Source organism: Salmo salar, chromosome ssa06, assembly GCF_905237065.1.
Source record: "Salmo salar chromosome ssa06, Ssal_v3.1, whole genome shotgun sequence".
Lineage (NCBI taxonomy): Eukaryota > Metazoa > Chordata > Actinopteri > Salmoniformes > Salmonidae > Salmo > Salmo salar.
This window is the reverse complement of record NC_059447.1, coordinates 68,594,577-68,620,654: the sequence shown is the minus strand read 5'-3', so window position 1 is coordinate 68,620,654 and position 26,078 is coordinate 68,594,577. Positions and strand designations below refer to the sequence as shown.

General features: G+C 42.4%; 1 protein-coding gene across 3 annotated transcripts in view; it reads right to left on the bottom strand.

The window, feature by feature from the left end:
* Nucleotides 1–26,078, bottom strand: part of LOC106607950 (spermatogenesis-associated protein 7) — a 59,550-nt gene that overhangs the window by 24,703 nt on the left and 8,769 nt on the right. For 2 of the 3 annotated variants that reach the window (XM_014205467.2, XM_014205466.2), the window contains exons 3-9: nt 9,063–9,143; nt 8,915–8,962; nt 8,094–8,194; nt 3,584–3,819; nt 2,460–2,517; nt 2,195–2,256; nt 1,804–1,911 (exon numbers count right to left, since the gene is read on the bottom strand). In XM_014205467.2, the coding sequence (XP_014060942.1) occupies nt 1,804–1,911; nt 2,195–2,256; nt 2,460–2,517; nt 3,584–3,819; nt 8,094–8,194; nt 8,915–8,962; nt 9,063–9,143 (694 nt within the window). Of the gene's footprint in view, nt 1–1,803; nt 1,912–2,194; nt 2,257–2,459; nt 2,518–3,583; nt 3,820–8,093; nt 8,195–8,439; nt 8,559–8,914; nt 8,963–9,062; nt 9,144–26,078 lie in introns of those variants that run through there. The other variant, XM_014205468.2, reaches the window with a different exon arrangement.

The following is a 26,078-nucleotide window of genomic DNA, read 5'->3' as shown; positions in this document are numbered from 1 at the left end:
TCGACGATATCTTGATTTACTCCTCCACACGCGCTGAGCATGTGTCTCTAGTATGCAAGGTGTTTGGACTTTGGATTTGTTTCGCCCTGTTGTGTTTGGGCATTTTTTCCTCTTTTGTGGTACTTATTAAATATATATATTGTACCAAACATTTTTCTGCCTCCTGCGCCTGACTCCACACCCACAACGTCCAAGCGTTACAGTTACTTCTGCTGCAGAGGATAAGTTCATTAGAGTTACCAGCCTCAAAAATTGCAGCCCAAATAAATGCTTCACAGAGTCCAAGTAACAGACACATCTCAACATCAGCTGTTCAGAGGAGACTGCATGAATCAGGCCTTCATGATCGAATTGCTGCAAAAAAAACACTACTAAAGGATATTTGGGAACTCCTTCAAGACTGTTGGAAAATCATTCCAGGTGAAGCTGGTTGAGAGAATGCCAAGAGTGTGAAAAGCTATCATTATTGCAAAGGGTGGCTACTTTGAAGAATCTGAAATCTGAAATCTATTTGAACACTTTTTGGTTACTACATGATTCCTTATGTGTATGTCATAGTTTTGATGCCTTCACTATTATTCTACAATGTAGAAAATAGTGCAAATTAAGAAAAGCCCTTGAATGAGAAGGCGTGTCCAAACTTTTGACTAGTACTGTAAGCTTCAATTTCCTCAGCTTACACATCACTGACAAACTAAAATGGTCCACCCACACAGACAGTGTGGTGAAGAAGGCGCAACAGCGCCTCTTCAAACTCAGGAGGCTGAAGAAATGTGGCTTGGCACCTAAAACCCTCACACACTTTTACTGATGCACAATTTATTGCATCCTGTCAGGCTGTATCACCGCCTGGTACGGCAACTGCACCGCCTGCAACTGCAGGGCTCTCCAAAGGGTGGTGTAGTCTGCCCAGCGCATCACTGGGGGCAAACTAACTGCTCTCCAGGACACCCACAGCACCCGATGTCACAGGAAGGCCAAAAATATCATAAAGTACAACAACCACCCAAGCCACTGCCTCTTCACCCCGCTATCATCCAGAAGGCGAGGTCAGTACAGGTGCATCAAAGCTGGGACCTATAGACTGAAAAACAGCTTCTATCTCAAGTTCATCAGACTGTTAATAAATAGCCATCAGTAGCACCTTAGAGGCTGCTACCCTATATACATAGACTTGATATCACTGGCCACATTAACAATGGAACATTAATAATGTTTACATATTTTGCATTCGTCATCTCATATGTATATACTGTATTCTATTCTATTCTACTGTATTTTAATCTATGCCGCTCCGAAATTGCTCGTCCAAATATTTATATATTCTTAATTCCATTCCTTTACTTTAGATTTGTGTGTATTGTGTGTATTGTTGTGAAATTGTTTGATATTACTTGTTAGATAGTATTGCACAAGCACAAGCATTTCGCTACACCCACAATAACATCTGCTAAACACGTGTATGTGACCAATCCAATTTGATTTGATATATATTTTTTATTATTATTATTTTTTATGCTTGTTTATTTTTCTTTTCAAGGGCTTTGAGATTCTTTCTGTAATGGAAAGAGCTATAGAAGCTGAACAAATTATTATTATTATTATGATTATTATGTGGTTGAGAAAGAAATTTGAGTTTCAAAGCTTATGTCCTGTCATAAAAAAAAAAAAAATATGGCATATGACGTGTACATACTGTATGCCATCTGGGAGGCCCGATCTCCGAGGAGAGTCCAAAGCTTGTCGGCCCTCCCGCCTTACATTCATGGAAATGTAATGGAAAACATGAATGTAACGTTTCACCTGTCAGAGTACAACCCGTAGCGTAAAATATCATTGGTCACATCTTCCAAGAACTGTAGATATTTCCCCTCCTCTTCCTCCTCATCCCCCTCTTTCTCCTCTTCCTCCCTAGGGAATATGAATAGAATTCCACACAATCAATACAGTGGATTGGAAATCTATACATATACAGTATTCATATATATTGATATCAGCTTCATGTAACGGGATACAACTCAGTGTCTTCTACTGTCTATCAGGTGTCTTAACTTCAATACTCCAAATACAGATTGACCTCTTTCTGCTATGGGCATCAGCAGCTCTTCCATGCATGTCTGGGCTACATACACTATTACATTACATAACTGTGTATAATATGAATTAATGACATAGTAATTACTTATTATCTAACCTGCCAGCTTGATCGGCTCCTGTGCTTGTCGCACTGTATTTCATAGACCACTGTGCAGCATACTAGAAAGGGTAGAAGGTGTAAACACATTAATGTTGATGGTGCTATGCCGGTATGCCACAATGCTATGTCTGGATCCTTGACTTTATATCAACATGGGTTCAATCAAGCTCTTGTAGATATAAGGTGGTGTGTGTGTGGTTATGTAATGTAACATATTACGCAACGGTAACATAAAACACAGGTGCGTCCTTGTTGACCTGACCTTGTGACCATGGCAACTACCCCCAGAGGTATTCTGTGATGAAGAGGGATGCTTTTTCCTGTCAAGAGGGAGAGGAGGAAGTAGACGGAAGGAAAACAGATGAAGATAATGAAGATGATGGGGGGCTAATCATCATTGTCAGGAGAGTCAGGACCGATGCCTGCACAGGAATAGTGATGAGCCATTGAGACAATCAACAGGTACAAGTGCCGTCTGTTTATGTGTTTATGATTGAAAGTGAGTGTGTGTTTCCTTAATCCCTCACGTTTCAAAAAATAACTTATTCCTTCCTCTGGGTCTGTGTGAAGGAGTGGCCTTCACTAAAGACATTTTAACACGTATTTATTCCAAGTATTTTTTAGAGCAAGTTATGTTTGTGTATGTCCTCATTTCATTGTCATTTATCAGACATTCCATTTACTAAATATTTTCCATCGTTTTCAACCAATTGGGGTTAGGTGTTCATTGTTAAGTTTCTTGTTTTCTATTGGTCCAGCAAATGGAAGTGGTTAATTGAAACAGGTGTTTCCGTTCAGTAATTGGGTCGCCTGCCATCTTAAAGAAGTTTTGCCAGATTGTTTGTCAGTGGAATGTCTTTTAACTATGGTGAGCCACGTCTGTGTTAGGTGCCAGTTTCATGTGGTTTTTAACTTGCTCTGCTACTGTTGGGTTTTAAATAAAGTACTTTTGAACTGTTTTTATTCTCAGTCCTTTTTATTCATTTTAAGTGTTTAACAGCTAGCTCTCTCTGTCTGCTTAGAATGAAGCTTATTGCCCACTGCATGTAGATGATGGGCCTAATAACGACAACACGCTGCTAGCATTCTGGACTGGCATTTGCATTATGATAATAAATGTGTATGCATTTGTCTTTATCTCTCTCCCTCTTTCCTCTCTCTCTTCCTTTTCACTCTGTAATTAATGCATTCTACTGCCTCTAACTATTAGGATTATGGAACTGTGTTTTTATTAGATATATTTTAACACTGCTGCTAGCGTTCAATACCTCTGTAATTCAGTGGACTCAGAGGTGTAAGGCATATGCTTGTTCTCTTTTATAATCATGGCTTATGTACATTTATATTTTACAGCAGCAATTGTCTCCCAAAAGCAGTTAGCATCACCTCTCAGTCTGTCCCTTCTTCTGGCCTGGCGGTGGGGTGTAGTAGCGATACTGAGACAGGAAGGAGTCATGCTGGTTCCTGTGGGTCCTGGGGGTGAAAGGTTGCTGGCCGGCCCTGTGGAACACCCCTGGGTGTCTGTCCAGGACGTCCCCGCTGTAGGTCCTTTGAGCTGGGCTCTGGTAGGGCCCCTGGGCTTGTTGATGGTCTCTAGAGGTGAGGTGGCCAGGCTGGGGTGCCTACAGGGAGAAGAGGAGCGTCACTTTGTCCTGGAATAACTCATACCTGAAATGTCACTACGTGTTGTTTCATGTTATGTCATTACTGTATGTCATACCACTCGTTTTATATGGGGAAGGTCAAAGTGAAGTAGTTCCAGTCAGACAGGTTCTCATGGGTTTGTCTGGTCTGAGACATTTGTCAATTATGATGGTTTCATTCTATAGTAGGCTATAAATGAAATGATGTATACTGTACAGTAACACTTTAAAGGACACAACAAGGGTGGCCCGAGGGTGAGCTTTGAAGTGAACTAAAGTCTTTCTGTATAATCCTCACTATGGGGGTGGCAGCTTCCTCATCTATGTAGCCTGATACACAGGCAGAAAGATACTCACTCATTCTCTCTCACACACACACACACACACACACACACACACACACACACACACACACACACACACACACACACACACACACACACACACACACTCAGCAGAAGGTTTGTAGCGTGGAGCTATCTGTGGAAATCGATGCACGATAACCACAACCGTGCTCAATCAACGTGTTCATCGTGGTCACCTATCATACTGTTAAACACTCGCGTGCATGGTTGAACGGTCACTGTCATCTGGTCAGCTCTGTTCGTACGGAACGCTGTATGGTCATTACATAGGATTCCAGTATGATGGTGACAACATTTTCTGAGCCTTTCTAACCCTACAATGTCTGAAAGGACTAGTGTGGCTGGCTACAAGTCATTGTTGTAAATGAGAATGTGTTCTCAACCGATATATAAAAATGAAGGTAATTCAGGGAGGAAAATGATGGCAAATATTCTCTCAGATCTGCAAGGGCGTAGGGACATCAAGGAAGCTATCAGAACAGAATCAAGTCGACTCTCACAGTTGAGTCACTCCATCCCTTCAATCTAGTGGATGAGCTAACAGTCCCACAGGAAGACATAGAGAGAGAGGGAGAGATGGATAGAAGGTGAGTAAGTGTGAGAGAGAAAGACCAGACCACTGCACAATCACAGCATTATCAAACTATCAAGTGATGGAATTTGATTCAACACAGCTAACAGTGGTACTTCTTGATATGGTCTCTAAAAGATGTCACGACTTCCGCCGAAGTCGGTCCCTCTCCTTGTTCGCGCGGCGTTCGGCGGTCGACGTCACCGGCCTTCTAGCCACTGCCGATCCACTTTTCATTTTCCATTTGTTTTGTCTATGTCTTTCACACCTGGTTTCACTCACTCAATTACTTGTTTATTATTTAACCCTCTGTTCCCCATGTTTGGTTGTGAGTGATTGTTTGTTGTATTGTGGTCCGTATTTGTGGGCTTGGTAATTCTCTTCTATTTTGATGACTTTGAGTAAAGTTACTTTTATTTACTCATCTCTGCTGTCCTGCACCTGACTCCTCTGCACCAGCTACACATAGATCCTTACAGAAGAAAGCAGATTGTTGGTCAGAACGAAGAATAAGGATGATACCAGGAGAGAGGAGGGGAGAACTGCAGCTCTTTTACGTCTTTAATTTTAATTTTAACCTGCAACTTTGAGCACTTCCCCTTCCATTCTGCATCGTCTGCATGGGACCTCAAGACGCTACGGTACTATAGGGAGATGATTGTGCAGGACACGTAATGATGCTGTTGCATGTTTTAATGTTGACCTCAGCGTACTGATGTGTGTGTGTGTGTGTGTGTGTGTGTGTGTGTGTGTGTGTGTGTGTGTGTGTGTGTGTGTGTGTGTGTGTGTGTGTGCCTGCGTGCGGGGACTTTGGGTAAAGAATAGTCAGCATATATACTATATGGAGATGAGATGCATTCACAGTCCACACAGAGAATGCAATTACAGGTTCATCATTATGTCAGTAAGTCAGCAGCCTATCTCTTTATGCTTCTCACTTATTCTCATTAAATGTACTTGTGTTTCTTTAACTCCAGCACCTGATTACTTTTACTTTGGCAGTGGATTTGTTCAGTCATCTGCAACGATGGAATTATTTTTCAGATTTTGCAACCTGTTTTGTTGCAAATCAGTAGTAAACCAAATTGGAATAATGAAAGAGAATCGCAACATGTGTGCAGAAATGTATCTCGCTTATGAAGTTCTAGTAACTGAAACGTCAACGAGATATAAATGCACATTTTGGTGCCATTAAGTTACACATCTGTAATAATGTTAAGACTCACTTATTTGAACTATCAGTCGTCTACATTTAAAGCTAGTGACATTCATAGACTCCATAAGAATATGCAACAATATATGGGGGATCTTCTGTACTGTGTAGTGTATATGAAACATTCCATATGCTCAATTTCAATCCCAACCAACTGATTGATGGACACATGAAGCAGATTGGAAGGGGCTCTGCAGGGATTGGTGGATGACTGACATGAGATGAATGATGTAAGATGGCGATGTGCTTAATCCCCGAAGAGAACCCAAAGGTAAAGGGCGATCTATATTCTTGAAAATGTTTAGACCTCGCCAAGTAGGCAACACCTACAATTTATATTAAAATGCATCCCGCGATTGGATTGTTGGCAGTGCATTCAGTGAGATTAGATGTTTCTGACTTGGTGTATACAGTTGAAGTCGAAAGTTTACATACACTTAGGTTGGAGTCATTAAAACTCGTTTTTCAATCCCTCCACAAATTTCCTGTTAACAAACTATAGTTTTGGCAAGTCGGTTAGGACATCTACTTTGTGCATGACACAAGCAATTTTGCCAACAATTGTTTACAGGCAGATTATTTCACTTATAATTCACTGTATCACAATTCCAGTGGGTCAGAAGTTTAGATACACTAAGTTGACTGTGCATTTAAACAGCTTGGAAAATTCCAGAAAATTATGTTATGGCTTTAGAAGCTTTGGATAGGCTAATTGACATCATTTGAGTCAATTGGAGGTGTACCTGTGGATGTATTTCAAGGCCTACCTTCAAACTCAGTTCCTCTTTGCTTGACATCAGGGGAAAATCAAAAGAAATCAGCCAAGACCTCCGGAAAAAAATGTAGACCTCCACAAGCCTGGTTCATCCTTGGGAGCAATTTCCAAATGCCTGAAGGTGCCACGTTCATCTGTACAAACAATAGTACTCAAGTATAAACTGCATGGGACCACGCAGCCATCATACTGCTCAGGAAGGAGACACGTTCTGTCTCGTAGAGATGAACGTACTTTGGTGCGAAAAGTGCAAATCAATCCCAGAACAACAGCAAAGGACCTTGTGAAGATGCTGGAGGAAACATGTATAAAAGTATCTATATCCACAGTAAAGCGAGTCTTATATCGACATAACCTGAAAGACCGCTCAGCAAGGAAGAAGCTACTGCTCCAAAACCGCCATATAAAAGCCTGACTACGGTTTGCAACTGCACATGGGGACAAAGATCGTACTTTTTGGAGAAATGTCCTCTGGTCTGATGAAACAAAAATATAACTGTTTGGCCTTAATGACCATTGTTATGTTTGGAGGAAAGAGGGGGAGGCTTGCAAGCCGAAGAACACCATCCCAACCGTGAAGCACGGGGGTTGCAGCATCGTGTTGTGGTGGTGCTTTGCTGCAGGAGGGACTGGTACACTTCACAAAATAGATGGCATCATGAGGGTGGAAAATGATGTGGATATATTGAAGCAACATCTCAAGACATCAGTCAGGAAGTTGAAGCTTGGTTGCAAATGGGTCTTCCAAATGGACAATGACCCCAAGCATACTTACAAAGTTGTGGCAAAAAAAACGTGTTGACCCAAGTAAAACAATTTAAAGGTAATGCTACCAAATACTAATTGAGTGTATGTAAACTTCTAACCCACTGGGAATGTGATGAAAGAAATAAAAGCTGAAATAAATCATTATCTCTACTACTATTCTGACATTTCACATTCTTAAAATAAAGTGATGATCCTAACTGGCCTAAGACAGGGAATTTGTACTAGGATTAAATGTCAGGAATTGTGAATATATTAAATAATTGTTAAATATATTTGGATAAGTTGTATGTAAACCTCTGAGTTCAACTGGACATGGAAAAGGGGTATTGGGATGGGATGGAGATCGGTCCATGGGGACCACTATTGTATTTATCTAGATGATGATGTATTTAGATTAAAACAACAATTTAATACAAGGTGTAGACATGATGCCTGCGGTCAACTTGGTCCATCGTGAACAATTTGAGAAGTTGTTTTGAAGAGCAGCTGTTAGCCAGGTCTGAGGATATCTGGGCCATACATATCCGGTGTTAGATAAGGGACTAGACAGACAAGTCTCACCCTGAGAGCTGTGTGTACACTGGGATTGGCTGGGTTTGCATGCTTGTCATTCTGGTTTCCTGTCCTCTGTCTGGATCTCTCTCTCCTCTGCCAGTCACAGTCTGTGGCATAGACAACAACAATATTATTACATTTGACAGCTATCATACCAAATAGAAGTAATCTATTCACAATCATACTGAAGTGATGACCCAATCAACATGTCATGAGCCAAGGCGTCCCAAGTATCCTTATACTTGGGATAAGTGCACTCACATCAGTTCAGCGGATGTCACTCCCAAATGGTTGATTGCATAAAACTTAGGAATTACAAACGTGAAACAAATGTGTAAGATAAAGTACATACCATCATTCTCTAGAGAATCCCTCATAAGTGTGTGTTGAATGTGGACATCACTACTCGATCCTCTCTTAAATCAACTACCAACAAGCTAATGCTGCTTGAGAGTGTCTACAATGTAGCATCTGTGGGAATATACGTATGAGCAATTTTAGCCCACATTCTCTCAGAGAGATACTGACTCCGCCAGTGGCAGAGACCGCTGCATTAGTGACAGGGTTGTGAACACCACACCAGAACGACGCTAATCGGACAGAATGTCTTCTCCGCTGGTTCTAAATTACTTCTGGCGAGGAAGCAGAGAAAGGAGACATACACTTTAGAGAATTCTAAAGTTGATCTCCTCTTGAACCCGGTGTGACGTTGCCATCTGTTTTACTCCTTTGCAGTCCTACCTACTTACATTCAGTATGTATATTTACTGTATATATGTATATTTAAGATGGCACATCAGCCCAGAGGTTATTTCAAAAGCACTTACATTTGATACTGGTGAGGAGAGATCTGGGCGGGGAGCAGTCCACACAAGCTGCAAAACATAATAGAACAAGACAGTGTGTTTGTGCTGACCAGCTGTTATGTTTTGCACTGTGCGTGCCGTAGTGAGGGTGAAACTGTGAGTACTGTACCTTTAGCAGAGAGCAGCGCTCTGTAATGGGCATCCATTTTGTCTCGAATAAGGAGTAGGGTTGAGTATTTACAAGTGGACCCTGGATATTGAAAAAGAAACATAATGGTAAGGCAATGACAGAGGGATGGGGCTCTCTGTATTGCATCTTGGTTCAAATAAGGAGCCAATTCAACTATATGTGACACTGCTTCAGTCTAATTTGGGTAAGTTGGATGGTGTTAAGGTTAAATTGGGAGACCAGGGTTTGATTATCCACTAAGGCACAATGTTCTCAGCTATTCCCTGAAATGGCTGTGTCACATTTCCATTAAACCAAGGTAATGCAGGGTGGAAAATAAACATTGCAATTACTGGGCCGTGTGTGGAAAACACAAAATGACCCACTTACAGGAGAAAGGAGCTGTTATTTACAGAGAGAAAGACAAACAGAGGATCCTGACATGTCGCTGAGTCACGCAGGGGATCTGGATCTGAGATGGGGGAGAGGAATATGTGGTGGAGGTAGAGAGTGGCAGTAGTTTGGGGGAGCTTAACTACAGCCACGTGTGATGAGTTTCCTTGCATAAAGATACCGGTTGTGATGAATAGCCACGTACCTCAATATACATGCCAAAAACGAGGTGTTAACTAGGCTTTATTTTAGGAAGTGTAACAACTCCGTAGGTGGAGGAGTGTGTCACGTGTGGTAGTGGTAACCAAGAGTCAGGAGAAACAATTTAGTTCTCAAATGGGAAGTTATTAAACTCTTAATAAAGAGCGACTTCCCCTAGAAAACAACGAATCCCTTTGAAAACAGCCTATGTGGCATCGATATGAGTCAGAAACATTTTTATTCTAGTACCAAAATTGACTACAAAGTGTAAATAGGATAATTTTGGTCATAAAGTCAGTCTCGTCTTAAATGGAATTTGGAACCTCGGTGCGTCACAGCGAGTAAATAAAGCAGGGGCGGAAATCCCGGGGTGGACGGGGGGGACACGACCCCCCCATCCTCGGAAAAATATGATTTGTCCCCCCCAATATATCACTGAAACATAACTATGTAATTTAAATAATATTAATAATACGCAATGAAAGCAATTGTGCTGATTATAGACACTTAATAGCGTGTTTTTAAGTTTCAAAAGATTGCGACCCCCCCAACCCTTTGCCTCACAATGGTTTGATCCACTGCCAGTTCCTTAGTTGGCAAGGTAACAGAGGGGTCGTATCCACTGTCTGAAAGGCACTCAATGAACGTAACTGACGTGAGGTTAATCCAGTCAATCGCGCACACACACTAGCTGAATATGCAGAGCTAGCGCGCAAATATGAACTATTAAGCTAGCTAGTACCTATTCCATTTATGTGGCCTCGTCAAAGATGGAATCTTCCTATCGTCAATTTATTCCAAGATCAGCATGCAGATGATGTAAGTTAGTGCTTCAAAGTCCCTGTGATAAGGTTAGCGATAAACTGAAGTCCAAACTGAACAGAACTACACTCTCTTCTACCGTTGTCTTAAATATATTTAATGGTCTCGTTGCAAAAGCTAAATTGTCGCAAGGGAACTTTTATTTATTTATTTTATTTCACCTTTATTTAACCCGGGTAGCAAAGATTATAGTAAACACCACTGAAACGGAATTGGTGCTCGCTAGCTTTGCAAATTCAGCTATTGTTGGAAGCCAGCCAATATGAAACAAACTATTAAAATTACAAAAGGTTGCAGCATATGTTGTGTAAATGGTGAACTCATACAGCTGTCAACTCTTGTCATTTTAATCCGTTTCACATTTGCTAGCTATCTTTTAGATCGAAGCCCAAATAGAATGATAAAAGATAAGATGGAAGCCCATCTCCTACTGTAAATAACCTACACACTGTGTGTGTGTGTGTAGCCAGCCAGCCAGGTAGAAAAATGGCATAAAAATAAAAGACAGACATCAGAGTATTTTTCAGTACACCAAAACGTAAAGTAAGAACCCTAGTAGCCTAATATCTCAAAGACTAGTTGATAAAATGTTCATAAGAAAGAAATTAAATTCTAATGGAAATGTTTCACAATGATGTCATTAGGCAGAGCAGGCAACAGATGGCACACAGACAGCAGAGTTGGGTACAGATATGCAGGGACAGACTGGCAGAGACAGGGAGTCTCAGGTAAGTTTGTTGAGTCTTTGTTTGGCAACATTATGAAAGGTTCTCCATTTTTTTTACTTGTAAAATAGGAACATAATTGGAAAATGCCATGGATACCCCCACTCTCAACTTAAACTGGTGACTGAACTAAGATTTGTTAAAGGCAATGGTATTGCTGTTGTGATTAGTTGTGTAGTTTTGGGTACCGGTAGTTAGGAGTACGGCAAACACCTTATTTCTTTGGTTCCTCAATATACATTTACCATATTACAATGTAGGCTATGTGTTACAGCACTACTTTTGGTGTCCCCCTCAGGAATTGCTCTTGAGAAAATGTCATGTAATTGTCCCCTCCAAAGTTGATATCAGATTTTCGCCCCTGAAATAAAGGTTGGGTTTGGATTACAATTATGCCAACAAATCATACCCCCTTTTGCCAAGCTCTACGTGCAAATCGCCCCTCCGCCCACTTCGCTTCCATTCATTGAATGGGACTCCATTGTTTCATCGCCCACAATGACGGCAGACTGAAAAGCCCTAGACGGATTGATCATGCCTCTACAGCCAAAGTTCTATACTTTGCATGCCCTGCCGAAGGACCCTAGCTACTACGCGGAATAGGTACTTGGAGTTTGTCGGTCCCCAAATCTGCACCAGTAACGCTAGCTTGGTGGACAATGACCGGTGGTGTTGAGTATAACCAGAGATACTGAAATATAATGACCTCTCTGTCAGTGTTGTGTATACATGGATGCCAAGGGAAGCCAGGCTTCCCCCCAAAATTTACCAAGAAAAATATAAAAACATTCAATTATTTATCTTTCATCTCTCTGTATTTCATAACTTTCCTTCAATTCGCAAGAGGCTGAATGTATCTCATTGGAGAAAGCATCAGAGTAAGCGAAACAGCGCCCCTCTGTCTCTCTACGGCTAGGCCATTTATCTGATGCTGTCTGGTCCAAATGAGTATGACATTGTTGCCACCCATAGCATTGAAGGCAAAGGAAGCCAGCGAGAATCTGGCCTCTATTGAAACAAAATGTATAAAAAATGATCCAATCAGCGTTGAGCTAAACTGAGCGAGCTCAACTGTGAATGGTCAGAAAAAAAAGTGTCAAGGGAAGCCAGCTTGGATTTGGCTTCACTCCTATCAAATCCAACTGAGAGCATACGTCATTGACAGAAAAACTTGAATTGTTGCATCTGGTTGTGTTGTTGTTCTCCCTAGCTAAGATTTGCTCTTTCCTGGATGGAGATAGGGATTTGGACTTGTGGTTATACTTAATTCTCCGTACTGGCCAATGATTATAGCGGTGATTCTTATCCAACCATAAATTCATACATTGTGCCCCTGGACTGAGAGGATGGAAGTTCAATATGTAGCTATATGTTGAAGGCTAATGTTAACTAGTTAATGTTGCCCATGAATGGAAGTTAGGCTAGAAAGCTAGAATCTAAGCCAGGTAGCCTAGGACAACAAAAAATAAAAGCGCGTACTGTATGACAGAATGATAGACAGTTTCGCCAACATAAAAGAAAGGAGGATGGCATTGGCGTTTCTCTACAAGTAGTGTGAGTCAACATGTTTTTCTACCCCCCCACACACACGCACACAGAAATCAGAACCATGGACAGCCACATCATATTTAGCTTATGTTGACTGAACTAAATTGTTATCTTTTAGTTGTCACTGTATTAGACTAAGCAGAGGCGACTTGATGAAATGGCAGCTCCTGTTTTCTTTGCGACTTGCGGTAACTCTGTGGTTCTAAAATACTAGTTGTTTAGTGGTCCAAAAATTTCGGATATGTTTACTTGCTTGACCATGCTGTAGGTCATGTAACTGTACATGCAATATGCTTTGTGGACTTCACTGGACAGAGGTTGCTATCCGGTTTTGTGATTAAACAAAGCGGGGAAGGCTTGGCTTCCCAGTGATTTTACCCACACACCGCTACTTCTCTCTGTATAATTTAGCTAACGATGTTAGATTACGTTACTGCTGGCTATGTAGGTAGCCTGCCTCCAACGAGGCAGGCTAGCTAATGTTTTAGTTAATGTTAGTATAGCTAGCTAGATACCTCATTACAACTTAGTTAGGTCATAACTCATACAAGTTTGTGTATTGTCTAGATACTGCTGGTTGTGTAACGTTATCATTTGATAATGGTAGCGAGGCGGGCTAGCTAACTTTAGCTAACTAACGTTAGCCTACAAATCGGATTTGCAATTTAGTTCGTAGCTCATATAAGTGTATTCTGTATTGTCTAGATTAAAACAAAATAATGGATGCAGCTATGGCGGTAGCTAACTCATGTCTGAGTCTGACTAATACAGCGAACTAGGAGAAAAAGACCGTAATGGCGTCCCCGGCCTGAATCTAATCCAATACAGGGTTACAGTCCGTCTACATCTGATAAACATCGAATTAGGGTTTCCACTAGTTACCACAACCACAAGGTCACAATTTTTTATGTCATAAAAATCCATAAAAACTAAAATGTGCTTTTTGGTCTTCATTTAAGGTTAGGGTTAGACATAAGGTTAGCAGTGTGGTTAAGGTTATGGTTAGGTTTAAAATCACATAAAAAAATATTTAAAAAATGTATGACTTTGTGGCTGTTGTAACTAGCAACGACCTAGAATTAGCTTGAACTGAGTTACTGCCCTGATGACACAGACGGCTTCATCAACAACCGTAATGTGTGTTATGTAAAAAGTTGTATAAAAAAAATACCCGGTTTGACAAACAAGTAGGTTAATTCCCCAGCCAAGCAGATACAACTAGTAGAGTCATTTGGTTGTGAAGTGCATAAGCAAAACGCTTTGTCCTTTCTTTAGAACAAAATGCAATTGACCACCTGGCTGTCTATTGTATCACCCTGACACAGGCCCTCCCAGTCAACACCACGTCATAAGATGAGAAAGTATATTGTTTATGAGGATTTCCTGCTGCAGTTGTTTGAGAGATGTCCAGTTTGCAGCCGAACATGCAACATGTAGAAGACCAGTAAGGGGACCATCAGCATCACCAGACATGCCCTCACTGTGAGCATTGCAATAAATGGAACTGGGAGGACACTTGAATCAGGTTGGTGTCATTTGACTTGTGTAACGGTTGTCTTCTGTAGAAATGGACCAAGGCGCAGCAGGTACGTGAATACTCATCTTTAATTAAAATAAAGGAGTAAAGCATCCACTTAACAATTCAAACAAAGTAACAACAGCTACAGTTCTGCAGGCTAGAAACGCAGTGCAAAAACAACCACCCACAACACCAAAGAAAAACACACACACCTATATAGGACTTCCAATCAAAGGCAACTATACACACCTGCCTTCAATTGGAAGTCCCAATCATCCACCCAACATTTAACCAACACAAACATGCCACGTCCTGACCCAACTACACCCTCTACTGGTCAGGACGTGACAACCTGGTCAAAGGTCAAAACAGTTTCGAGTTTTGTCCCATTTCAGCTTCATAACCTAACCTGGTGGAACCACCCTGATCGCTGTGATTACCTTTTCTCTTCACACACATATCAGGATATCTGAAGTGAAATAGAAAGGTGAATGCAACGATCAAGTTGGTTCCACCATGCTAATCATAACCACCATTTATAATGTAATCCGTGCTCTGTGTGTGTGTTTGTGTTTGACCAACTAGTATCTTTGATGAGGGGCCAGGAGCTGATCTACGCTGCCATGCCCATCAATGGGATGCAGGCAAATACCTTACCTCCAGCCTCACCGCTTGCCTGCTCACCAAAGGTCATAGATGGGGAGACCAGGATTAGGTAGGTTTAATCTGACCTTTTCAAACTTCAACATAGTATATGTTTGTTTGTCAGATGTCACCTATCCTATCTGCTATTGGTAATAGAACAGCGACTGTGTATGTGTTCACAGATGTGCCTATGGAGCCAGCACTTGGAGACTTGCATGATGATGTGATGGAGTCCAGACTGACAGACATCTTTGATGTCTCTAAACAGAGATAGACCTGGCACTTGGCATTACAATTTTACTAGACACAACTTTTACTAGTTCAGGTGGGCCTTCAAGCTTCAGCAAACAAAGGAAAGGAGGAAAGGAATAATTCAAAATTGCATTCGTATTTACAGATGGCATACAAGTTTGTTATTAAGCTACATAAAAGTTCACATGTTCCAGAATGCATTTCTGCTATGTTCACATTCAAATGCATTTTTGCCATGTTTTCATTCAAATGCCTCTCCTGTGAAGTAGTGACCTGCGACAAACGCCTAGCTTCCTGAAACTGGTCACATATCACCAATGCTTAATTTGTAAATCAGGAGGTCCCGGAACACATAGTGAGCATGGCTGGGGGGGAGTATCCGGGGGCCCTGAGGTACGAGAACACATTGAGAAAAACGTAGCAGTGCAGCAGACAGAGTAAACAGCCAAAGTAGCCAACTATCTATGGTGGTGAAACGGACAGCACTCTCCAAGGTGCTGATTCATTAAAAGCATTTTAGACGTCACTGCAGTATGCCCACATATTTTAGTATAGCTGCGAGGCTTACACAAGTCCCAATTTCTTATAGCCTAATGTTCCAGACATCAATGTACAGGAACATTTTCAGACGACACTGAAGAACACCCGCCACATGCACACATACTCAGCTGTGGAGCTTACAAGGCCCGAATTTCATATCATTTTCAAGACATCAATGTAGCAGTAGAACAAATATCACAATATCGGAATATAACTTCAAATAAAATAAATCACAGCAGAACACACATGAGAATATATAGGCCTCCTGCCTATATGGTCATATGAAACACGTATTCAAATTACCTTCACAGTGCAGAACAAGTTTGTAAAGAAAAAAAACCCTCCCACAATGACTCTCCCCATGTCAAGTCCATTTAAGTCATGAGAGTCAATTTCTTGCTCAAAGCCATGAGCGGGCCTGTGCCTGTGATGTTTAGCCTTCACCTAAGGCTCTTCTCAAGACTCTGGCTGTCGTGTCTATTTTTTCATTTTGAGTGTTAACTATAACCTGGGTGTCCTCTTTAGCCTCGTCTACAAGGCTTGCTGCCACCAAATGCACCTTGGTTTGGGCATGTTCAAAACCCATTTTATCTGAGGGCTCTTGTTGTTTTTTTTATTTTTTATGTCTGAGGCATAGGATGGTAAATTACTGTACATTCCACCCACTCTTTTGCTAGTTTAATCCCTCCAGTCATTTCTAGACCCAAGCCCAACTTTGAATTCTGCATGTCAAGCCAAGGGTTATACGTTTGCTTGTTCTTGTACTGAAAATTGCACCTGCTCCGAGCACTTCGTCGGGGGATGCACTGCCCCCCAGCTCCCCGTCTCCCTCTCCCGCTGAGTCTGACTCCTCGCTAGTAGGCTTACTAGCTAGTAGGGGTGCCGCTGGTGATGCTGAACTGGCGGGATTAGCATCGTCATCAGGAACAGTTTGCCTCACTCCTCTCCTCCGGCACAGACAGTTCTTTGGCTCGTTCCGGATTCCATTCATCATCTTTCTCTGGATTTTTGGACTGGAAAAATGTCATCAAAATCTGTTGCTTTTTCTTATAAATGTTTTGTTTGAATTTCCTACGATTCAAATTCAGTAGGGAGAGAACTAGCCTAGGCTACGTGACGTGATTACGTAGGGACCTCTTCACTAGCTGACTTCCACTACCAAGACCTTGTGTCAAGATCAGTTACTTTACCCACCGGCCCTCCTCAAAACCTTTATGTACTAATAAGAAAGCAGGTCTGGAATCATTGTGGCAGGATAGGATGATTACACAGAAGTATCACCATGCTATTACATGATGGTCTTTCTGTAGGGCGGGAGTAATAACAGGGTTCAACTTGATTTAACGCTTATCGCTTTTATTCGAAAGTCTACAGTGCGAACAGTTAAACAATTAATAATAATGCAGCGAGAGGTACCGGATCTGGACAAATAGGTGCCGGAACAAACAAAGTCAAATCTGAGAGGTGCTGTTCCGTCAAGATCCGGCTCAAATTAAGCACCACGTATCACTCTGACCTATTCAAAGCTTCCTCCGGCATCTCACCATACATCTGCATGTAGTTATTGAACTCAACATGCAGGAGGTTTGTTTGTTGTGATTGAGTTGGGGGAAGCAGCTGCGGGCAAGGTTCTGACAGATGTATGTGTCTTGGTGGTGGCAAGGACACACACAAGAAACACCCACATCAAACCACATCCCCAAGCCAACTCACGTTTGGCTTCTGTCATGATTGGCAACATTTCTTGAGGAGCAAGCCAAAGAAAATGAGGCCAGCGGGTGCAATTACCCTTTAATAAGGCTTAACATGTCCCAAAAGAAAGTACTCACTCAAACATGACAAACTCTCCAAATCAAACACTGGCCCTTTAAGGCAACAACTGAAGTAAACTTAAAGGTCCAATGCAGCCGTTTTTTTTATCTAAATATCAAATAATTTCTGACTAACAATTAAGTACCTTACTGTGATTGCTTTCAATGGTCAAAAGAAACAAAAGCAGCTTCTTAGCAAAGAGCAATTTCTCAAGCAAGAATTTAGCTAGGACACTCTGGCAGTGGTCTGAGTGGGGAGAGGAAACTGAAAACTATCTGTTATTGGTTTGGAACTCTGTTTCTTATTGGTCTATTAACTAATTTACTGTCCAACTTACACTCATTGGAGCCAATTACAATTACTGGAGTATCTGAAAAAGGCTTTGAAAAAGCAACTGTGAATAGGCAACCAGTGTAGCCAGTGCCGCTGGCTGCTGGTAAGCTTTCTTGACATGGACATACATTTTTGCCAACACATTGCTAACCTTTGTTTAACCAGCTAAACAGCTCCTCTTAGCGAAAAAGTGTTTGGAGTTACCTTTCTAGCTAATAGGCTATGTTAAAGTATACACTTCAACTTCCAATTTTAATGTGGGGAGGTAAAAATAATTTTTAAAAACTATCTGCCAAATCTATTCATTTTAAAATGTTGATTACTTCTTGCCATTATTGTTCACCTTTTTTAATACAATTTTCATTTCATTTGTATTAATATATATTGACCGAGGGGTACAAAGAAAGCAATGAGGAATCACATTAGCCCTCTGTCACCCCCACCCTCCCCCGCCCACACTCAGTCATGAAATCAAACAAACAAAAGAGAAAAGAGAAGGATGCTAATCATTTACCCTACCTCTCTACTTCCCGAGCCAAGACGCCCCCCCACACACACAAATTCAATGAGATGCAGAAGAACGACAAGAATGTGTAAAGTTAAGTAGGCCCCCCACCCTCCCACCCCTCCACCCACAGGACCACTACACCCCCACAGGACAGGCTCAACCACCCACAGGACCACTACACCCCCACAGGACAGGTTCAACCACCCACAGGACCACTACACCCCCACAGGACAGGCTCAACCACCCACAGGACCACTACACCCCCACAGGACAGGCTCAACCACCCACAGGACCACTACACCCCCACAGGACAGGCTCAACCCCCCACAGGACCACTACACCCCCGCCCCCACAGGACAGGTTCAACCACCCACAGGACCACTACACCCCCACAGGACAGGCTCAACCACCCACAGGACCACTACACCCCCACCCCCACAGGACAGGCTCAACCACCCACAGGACCACTACACCCCCACAGGACAGGTTCAACCACCCACAGGACCACTACACCCCCACAGGACAGGCTCAACCACCCACAGGACCACTACACCCCCACAGGACAGGTTCAACCCCCCACAGGACCACTACACCCCCACAGGACAGGCCCAACCACCCACAGGACCACTACACCCCCACAGGACAGGCTCAACCCCCCACAGGACCACTACACCCCCACCCCCACAGAACAGACTCAACCACCCACAGGACCACTACACTCCCACCCCCACAGGACAGGCTCAACCACCCACAGGACCACTACACCCCCCACCCCCACAGGACAGGCTCAACCACCCACAGGACCACTACACCCCCACCCCCACAGGACAGGCTCAACCACCCACAGGACCACTACACCCCCACAGGACAGGTTCAACCACCCACAGGACCACTACACCCCCACAGGACAGGCTCAACCACCCACAGGACCACTACACCCCCACAGGACAGGTTCAACCCCCCACAGGACCACTACACCCCCACAGGACAGGCCCAACCACCCACAGGACCACTACACCCCCACAGGACAGGCTCAACCCCCACAGGACCACTACACCCCCACCCCCACAGAACAGACTCAACCACCCACAGGACCACTACACACCCACCCCCACAGGACAGGCTCAACCACCCACAGGACCACTACACCCCCACCCCCACAGGACAGGCTCAACCACCCACAGGACCACTACACACCCACCCCACAGGACATGCTCAACCACCCACAGGACCGCTACAGGTACTCAAGGTAATTAAAGGTATGATTTTATCTTAACTCCAATAGCTACCGAAAGCTCTAATTGAGCTACTGTATGTCAATAAAATACCGTAATTGTTCATGTTTAGACAGTGAATGGGGAGGTTTCCATCGACAGGTAACCATTTTCATGGCTGCCATGAGGCCAGCCAGACATAATCGATTTTCCTGCAAAGACAGATCCAATTTGGAGTGTCATTGAGTAGGGAATATGTTTCGAGAATTGTGGAGAGCATATTGGAGACTAGTCTCCAGAATTGGGATACCTCAGGGCACTCCCAGACCATATGAATAAAGGTCCCGGGAGCACCCTGAGGGCATAGAGAGGATTTTGGGGTTGGATGTATTGTCATTTGGAACCATATGCACCAGGGCCGGACTACCGCATTTGGGGCCCTGGGGCATCTACCTCCAGGGGGCACCTGAACCCCCCAATATTTCGTTTTTTGGGGGGGATACAGCTAAAAGCAGTTTTATAATAATGCTATTCTACACATTTTGACATGCAGCTGAGAGATAGTTTTTTGCAATTCTAGTGAAGAATTTGCTGTTTTACAGCTCATCTCATGCTATTCTTCACATTTTGCCATGAGGATGAGAGAAAACTGTGCAGTTTTAAAGCAAATGTCCTGCTTTTCTGAACATTTTTCCATTGCTTATGACATGTTTATATGCTATCTAGGGGACCACGACCTCCAGGGGGCTTGGAGGTCGGGGCCCAGCGGCACATGCCCTGTGTACCCGTCTGGGAATCTGGTCCTGGTGTCTGCGGGTATGATAAGATCTGTGGACAAAATTTAAATGCATATTTTGATGATTAGGATTTCTAAAAGAGAGAATTAGGTTAGACCATACAGTTTGTCAGTTAACCTCTAAAAGTCTAAGCCGTTGGGGGAGGGGGGAATTGTTTTAAGACGGTCATAACATGGATCATTTAGCTATTTGATTTGGAATTTTAGAACCCCTTTAGGTATCCCCCAAAATACGTAAAAATTATATGATAAAATATTGAATTTGTTCTTTACTACTATAGCCCATAGAAACACACTGAATAACACATTCATAAATAGCTAAATAGACATTGGATATTATATGCATCTAAAAAGTTGAAATAAGCAACAAATGATGTCCGTTTACATAAATTATGTTTCACAATTGGGTTATCAAATGTATCAAAGTAATGAAATGGGTTATCTTCTGTACAAATGAAGAGTCTGTGAAAGCTGTAGCCACTGACAGGTGAAGGTTGCTGCCCGGATTCTTGCCAACATGTGGCTGACTGTTCCATTCATATGAATGCTCACAGCGAGGGCATATCTGCATGATGCTGATGAGGGCCTCCTTGCTGGTCTTCTCTATGCTGCATGTTCAGCTGCAAACTGGACATCTCTCGAACAACTGCAGCAGGCAATCTTATGAAGTGGTGTTGACTAGGGGGGCCTGTCTCAGGGTGATATAATAGGCAGCCAAGTGGTAAATTGCATTTTGTTCTAAAGAAAGGACAAAGCTTTTTGCTTATGCACTTCACAACCAAAATTACCGTACTAGTTGTACCTGCTTGGCTGGGGAATTAACCTACTATTTTATCAAGACGGATATTTTTAATACAATTTTTTACTTTTCACATACAACACATTACCTATCATTGTTGATGAAGCTGTCTGTGTTATCAGGGCAGTAACTCGGTTCACTATCAGAGGCCTCATGATGGCGTGTTCTTTTCATTGGAGTTGAAGGAGACTGGCAACAACAGAGGACGTGTCACAACGGTGCTTGTGTCGCATGACACACTTTCATTCTTGCCTGACAAGCTGTGAAAATAATTTGGAGGTCACTAAACCATTGCAATCACATTGCTGGACACACCTTTACTCCTTCTGGTAGGTCCCGGCATCCATTCATGACCAGGAGATCAGTCTGGCACCATACTGTGCACTTTGTCTAACAGAAAAACAGGGTCAACGATTATTCCCATCCCTCAATTATAAGCATAGCTTGAGATTTAAGGTAATCTCGTTTGGAAGGTAATTCTATGTTTTACAGATGTTGACTGACTGGCTCCAGATTGGATTAGATTCAAGCCGGTGATGCCGTTACACTATGCAACCAACTTTGACATGTTTTGCTATGGCCCTGGGTTGGTTTCAGTTTGTTGCTGCTAGTTGTAGTCAGACATGCGTTAGCTAGTACCAACATAGCTGGATCCAATATTTATTTGTGCCCTAGACATGGGTTGCACCTCGGAGGCTAATGTGACTGTTTTGCAGAGGTGTGGACTCGAGTCACATGACTTGGATTCGAGTCAGACTCGAGTCACAAATATGATGACCTGCAACTCGACTTTGACTTTAACACCAATGACTCGTGACTTGACTTGGACTTGAGCCTTTTGACTCAAGCCCAAATATAAAAAATGATGCTATTAAAAAAAGTGTGCAGCGCATCAACTCTTCATTTAACGGATTACAGTTTGTTTCAGACAGCAGCCAATCAAATTGTGCCAGTTGAGAAAAAGTTGTGCGTGGCAGTGCAGAGGAACGTCAGCGGGTGAATTCAGATGGAGCTCTTGGAAAGATGATACCCAAAATTATTATTTTCGGATATAAAGACGACGCTGTATCAACAAAAAACGGATTGAAACTTCAAAACATGCGGGAAGAAAATTACAGATGGAGGCGCAACAATTTCCAACTTTGTTTGACATTTGAAGCTGCACAAAGAATGGTAAGTCGTGGCTAATATAGCCGACAGCTATATAATGTATAACTTTACTAGTGTAGCATGTAGGCTAACGTAATGTTAAATCAATGAGCCTCCACACAGTCAGTCAGTGCGGGAACGTGATCATTGCACCCAAGATTGAGCTACAACTGGCTAGGCAGTTGGTAGCCTAAATCCTGCCTGATGTTACTGATGTTCCTAAAACCAATAACATACATTAGCCTACTGTAACCACACAGAGTGTCTGTGTGTGTGTGTTAAAGTTGGGCGATTGTATACAAGCCTACATCGCCCGATTGCGCCCCATAGCGATCCTCAATAGTCGATCACTATTGGGGGGGAGGGGTCTTTCTCATGGCTACCCATGTATTTCCATGGAAATATAACATTTATTTAGAAAGTTTTAATTGCCGTTTTGTTTTTCATTTTAGTTAAAGTAGTTATATATTTTAATCCCCAAAATTGTACTATAAATACAGATAAAAACAAATGATAAATGGTCTCCTTCTCCATTCTACAGAAATCACACAGAAATCACAAAATATAGTCAATATTCAGCTTGAATCTTTCCAAAACATGTTTCACTGTCATGACTTCCACCGAAGTCGGTTCCTCTCCTTGTTTGGGCGGCATTCCGCGGTCGGTGTTACCGGTCTTCTAGCCATCGTCGATCCACTTTTCATTTTCCATTTGTTTTGTCTTGTTTTCCTACACACCTTGCTTTCATTTCCCTCATTAATTGTTGTGTATTTAACCCTCTGTTCCCCCCATGTCTTTGTGTGGAATTGTTTGTTGTAAGTGCTTGTGCACATGTTTACTGGTGCGCGTCGGGTTTTGTACCCATGTTGGTTATTTATTTACGTCGTTGGTTTTGAAATTAAACTGCTCTGGCTATTACCTAGTTCTGCTCTCCTGCGTCTGACTTCACTGCCACCAGTTACGCACCCCTTTACATTCACTGGATAAATGATATTTAACATTTTAAATGAAACTTCCGTAACCTTGTTACTGATACGTTATTTGACAGGAATGTTCCATGCTTTCCCCCTTTATATATATCACCATAGATATTCAACCAAAAAAATCTTGCTGAGGTAAGTGTAGTATCACAAACAATATTCCTAATCTGTTTGTTACCATATTTATCTTTGAGGATGTTAATATTGCCAATTAATATATTTCCATGTAAATCTATGTTACTTACATCAACCACAGAGGAATTTAAAGAAAAATAAAACCCCCGTTGGAATCGCATCAAAAACAAAAGTTATGGCTAAAGTTATAATGCATCTAAACTCAATCTGGTGACATCACAATCATGACAAAAGGTTTTCCTAACAATTATTTGCCTTGTTTTGAAATGATATTGTGTTTCCAAGCCAAATCCGAGTTGTATTGTGGTAGGCTAACATTAGCCAGCTAGCTAGATAGGTAGCTAGCTAGCTAGTTATGGTAGCTAGCTACCTAACGTGTCATCAGCAATGCTAGCAATAATAGTGATAATGATTATCAAAATATACATAACCAAATACATAACCAGCAGTCTATGGTCTAGCTACCGGTATACTCACCACCACTGGGGACCAAAGTACTCCAACCACCTATTCTGCATGATAGGGTCCTTCGGCAGGGCATGCACACCAGTTGGCTATGCATTCTGCTGGAAGCATGGACAATCCGTATAGGGATTTTCAGTTTAAAACTGCCGTGATCCTTTGAACACGTTGGGGGCAATGAACAACTGAGCCCCATTCAATGAAGGGAAGTGAAGTGGGCAGAGGGGCGATTTGAACGTGGAGTTTGGCAAAAGGAGGTATGATTTGTTGACATAGTTGTAATCCAAACCCAACCTTCATTTAATCGTTGTGACGCACCGAGGTTCCAAACGTAGTTTTAGATGAGACTGACTTTATGACAAAAATGATCCTATTTACACTTTGAACTCAATTTTGACATTGGAGTGAATGTTTCTGACTCATATTGATGCCACATAGACTGTTTTCAAAGGGATTAGTTGGTTTTTAGGGGCAATCACTCTTTCATTTCAGTGATTGAAGGTGAGGTCTTTCTTCCATAGTTGATCAAGGCTTCGGATATGCTTTTAAGAAATACAAGGATTGATCAGAAACCAGTCCCCTGGGTTTAGGCCGGTTCTCAAAACACCATAAGCTCGCATGGCGGAGTGAAGTTGTAAATAAAAGAAGAAGGATTTGCCCGGTAAATTAAAAGTTGTTTGTAAATCCTGAAATGCCCTCCCTCATCAAGGAACATCAGCTGCTATATGTACACCCTTGTCGCTCCACCTGTGGAAGGATATGATGGTATGTGAAGTATAGTATATATAATATGTTATTGTGCCAATTGGTTTTGGATAACTTTTCAGCGGTGCCTTACATAGAGATGGCCTGTGTTATTATTAAGGCGCCAAATTGTTTTGGGGAGTATCTCAAGGAGACGTTGAAGTGGACCAGATGCTGTGCAGATATACTAGGTACTCCTCTATGGGACGCCAAGCCACCTGAGCATCTCGATCAAACCATGTGGAAAGAGGGAACAAATTACCAGAAATAATACCAAAAATTTGGAAGGCCTTGGCCTCTTTTTTGCCTTTGCAGGATCAACTATGGATTGGATTGTGGGTGGATATCATCTCCCAGGTATCTAAACTGTTTTACTACAGGGGTACCAAGTGTTACCATTGGATAATATCCCATATCAATTAGAGTTAAAAGGGCAGATTTGACCCAATTGATTTTATTGCCTGAAATTTGGCTAAATTCATTAAAGATGTCAAAAATATGTGGGAGAGATTGCTGGGTATTTTGGAGGATTAGCAGTATATTGTTAGCATATATGTAGATGTAATCCTTGGTGTCCTGAATTATGATTGGTGTGTGAATAGTGGATTGGCGGACTGTCTAGGCAACAGGCTCCAAGAATAAGACAAATAACAGAGGAGAGTGCGAACAGCCTTGTCGGGTACCACAGGATAGAGCGAAATGGAAGGAGCAATTGTAGCCCGTCATCAAGGGAACTTCCATTATCATTCACCTGATGATAAGACAAGACATGAAAATGTTTTATTTGCTAACATATGATGGGGGGTTCCTGGGTCGCTACATGGGAGGCGGTCCCTGGGCAAGAAAAGGTTGAAGACACCTGCTCTACTCTGAGAAGTAGGTTGAAGAAGCATGGCTTTGCAAGAAAGACCTGAGGTGATATAGCAAAATAATCTGTTAAGGAAAAGAGCCTTGTGGTAAAAATAACAGTTCTGTGACGATAGAACAAGACTTTGCAGAAACCCAAAGGCCCAATTGGATGAAGTCAAGCCGCTCAAGGAGGACACCTGCTGGGCATTCAAGGAGAACAGGAAGGCTGGTGAGGAGGCACAGATGCATGGAGGTGAGAAACACCCTCTCAATAACCAGTTATCATTTGTGTCTCACAGAAAGTGGCAGTAACCCCGACCCATGAAGAGGGTGAACCAGGGTAAGGCTGAATACCAGCCTTTGGTGTATGACCCTCAAGGTCCAGGGGTGTACCTCAATGGCTTTGGATCAGATTGCCTGTTAAGCGAGAACGCTCTAGGGGCATTGGCCACTACAACCCACAGGTTGAAGCTTCGTTCGGAGGTGTGCGAGGACCCGAGGGGTGTAGGGATGGGAAAGCCCTGCTTTTGTCCCCATCTGATGTCTAGGTGTGGCAGCTCTCCACAGTAACTTAATTGACTGCAGCTGCA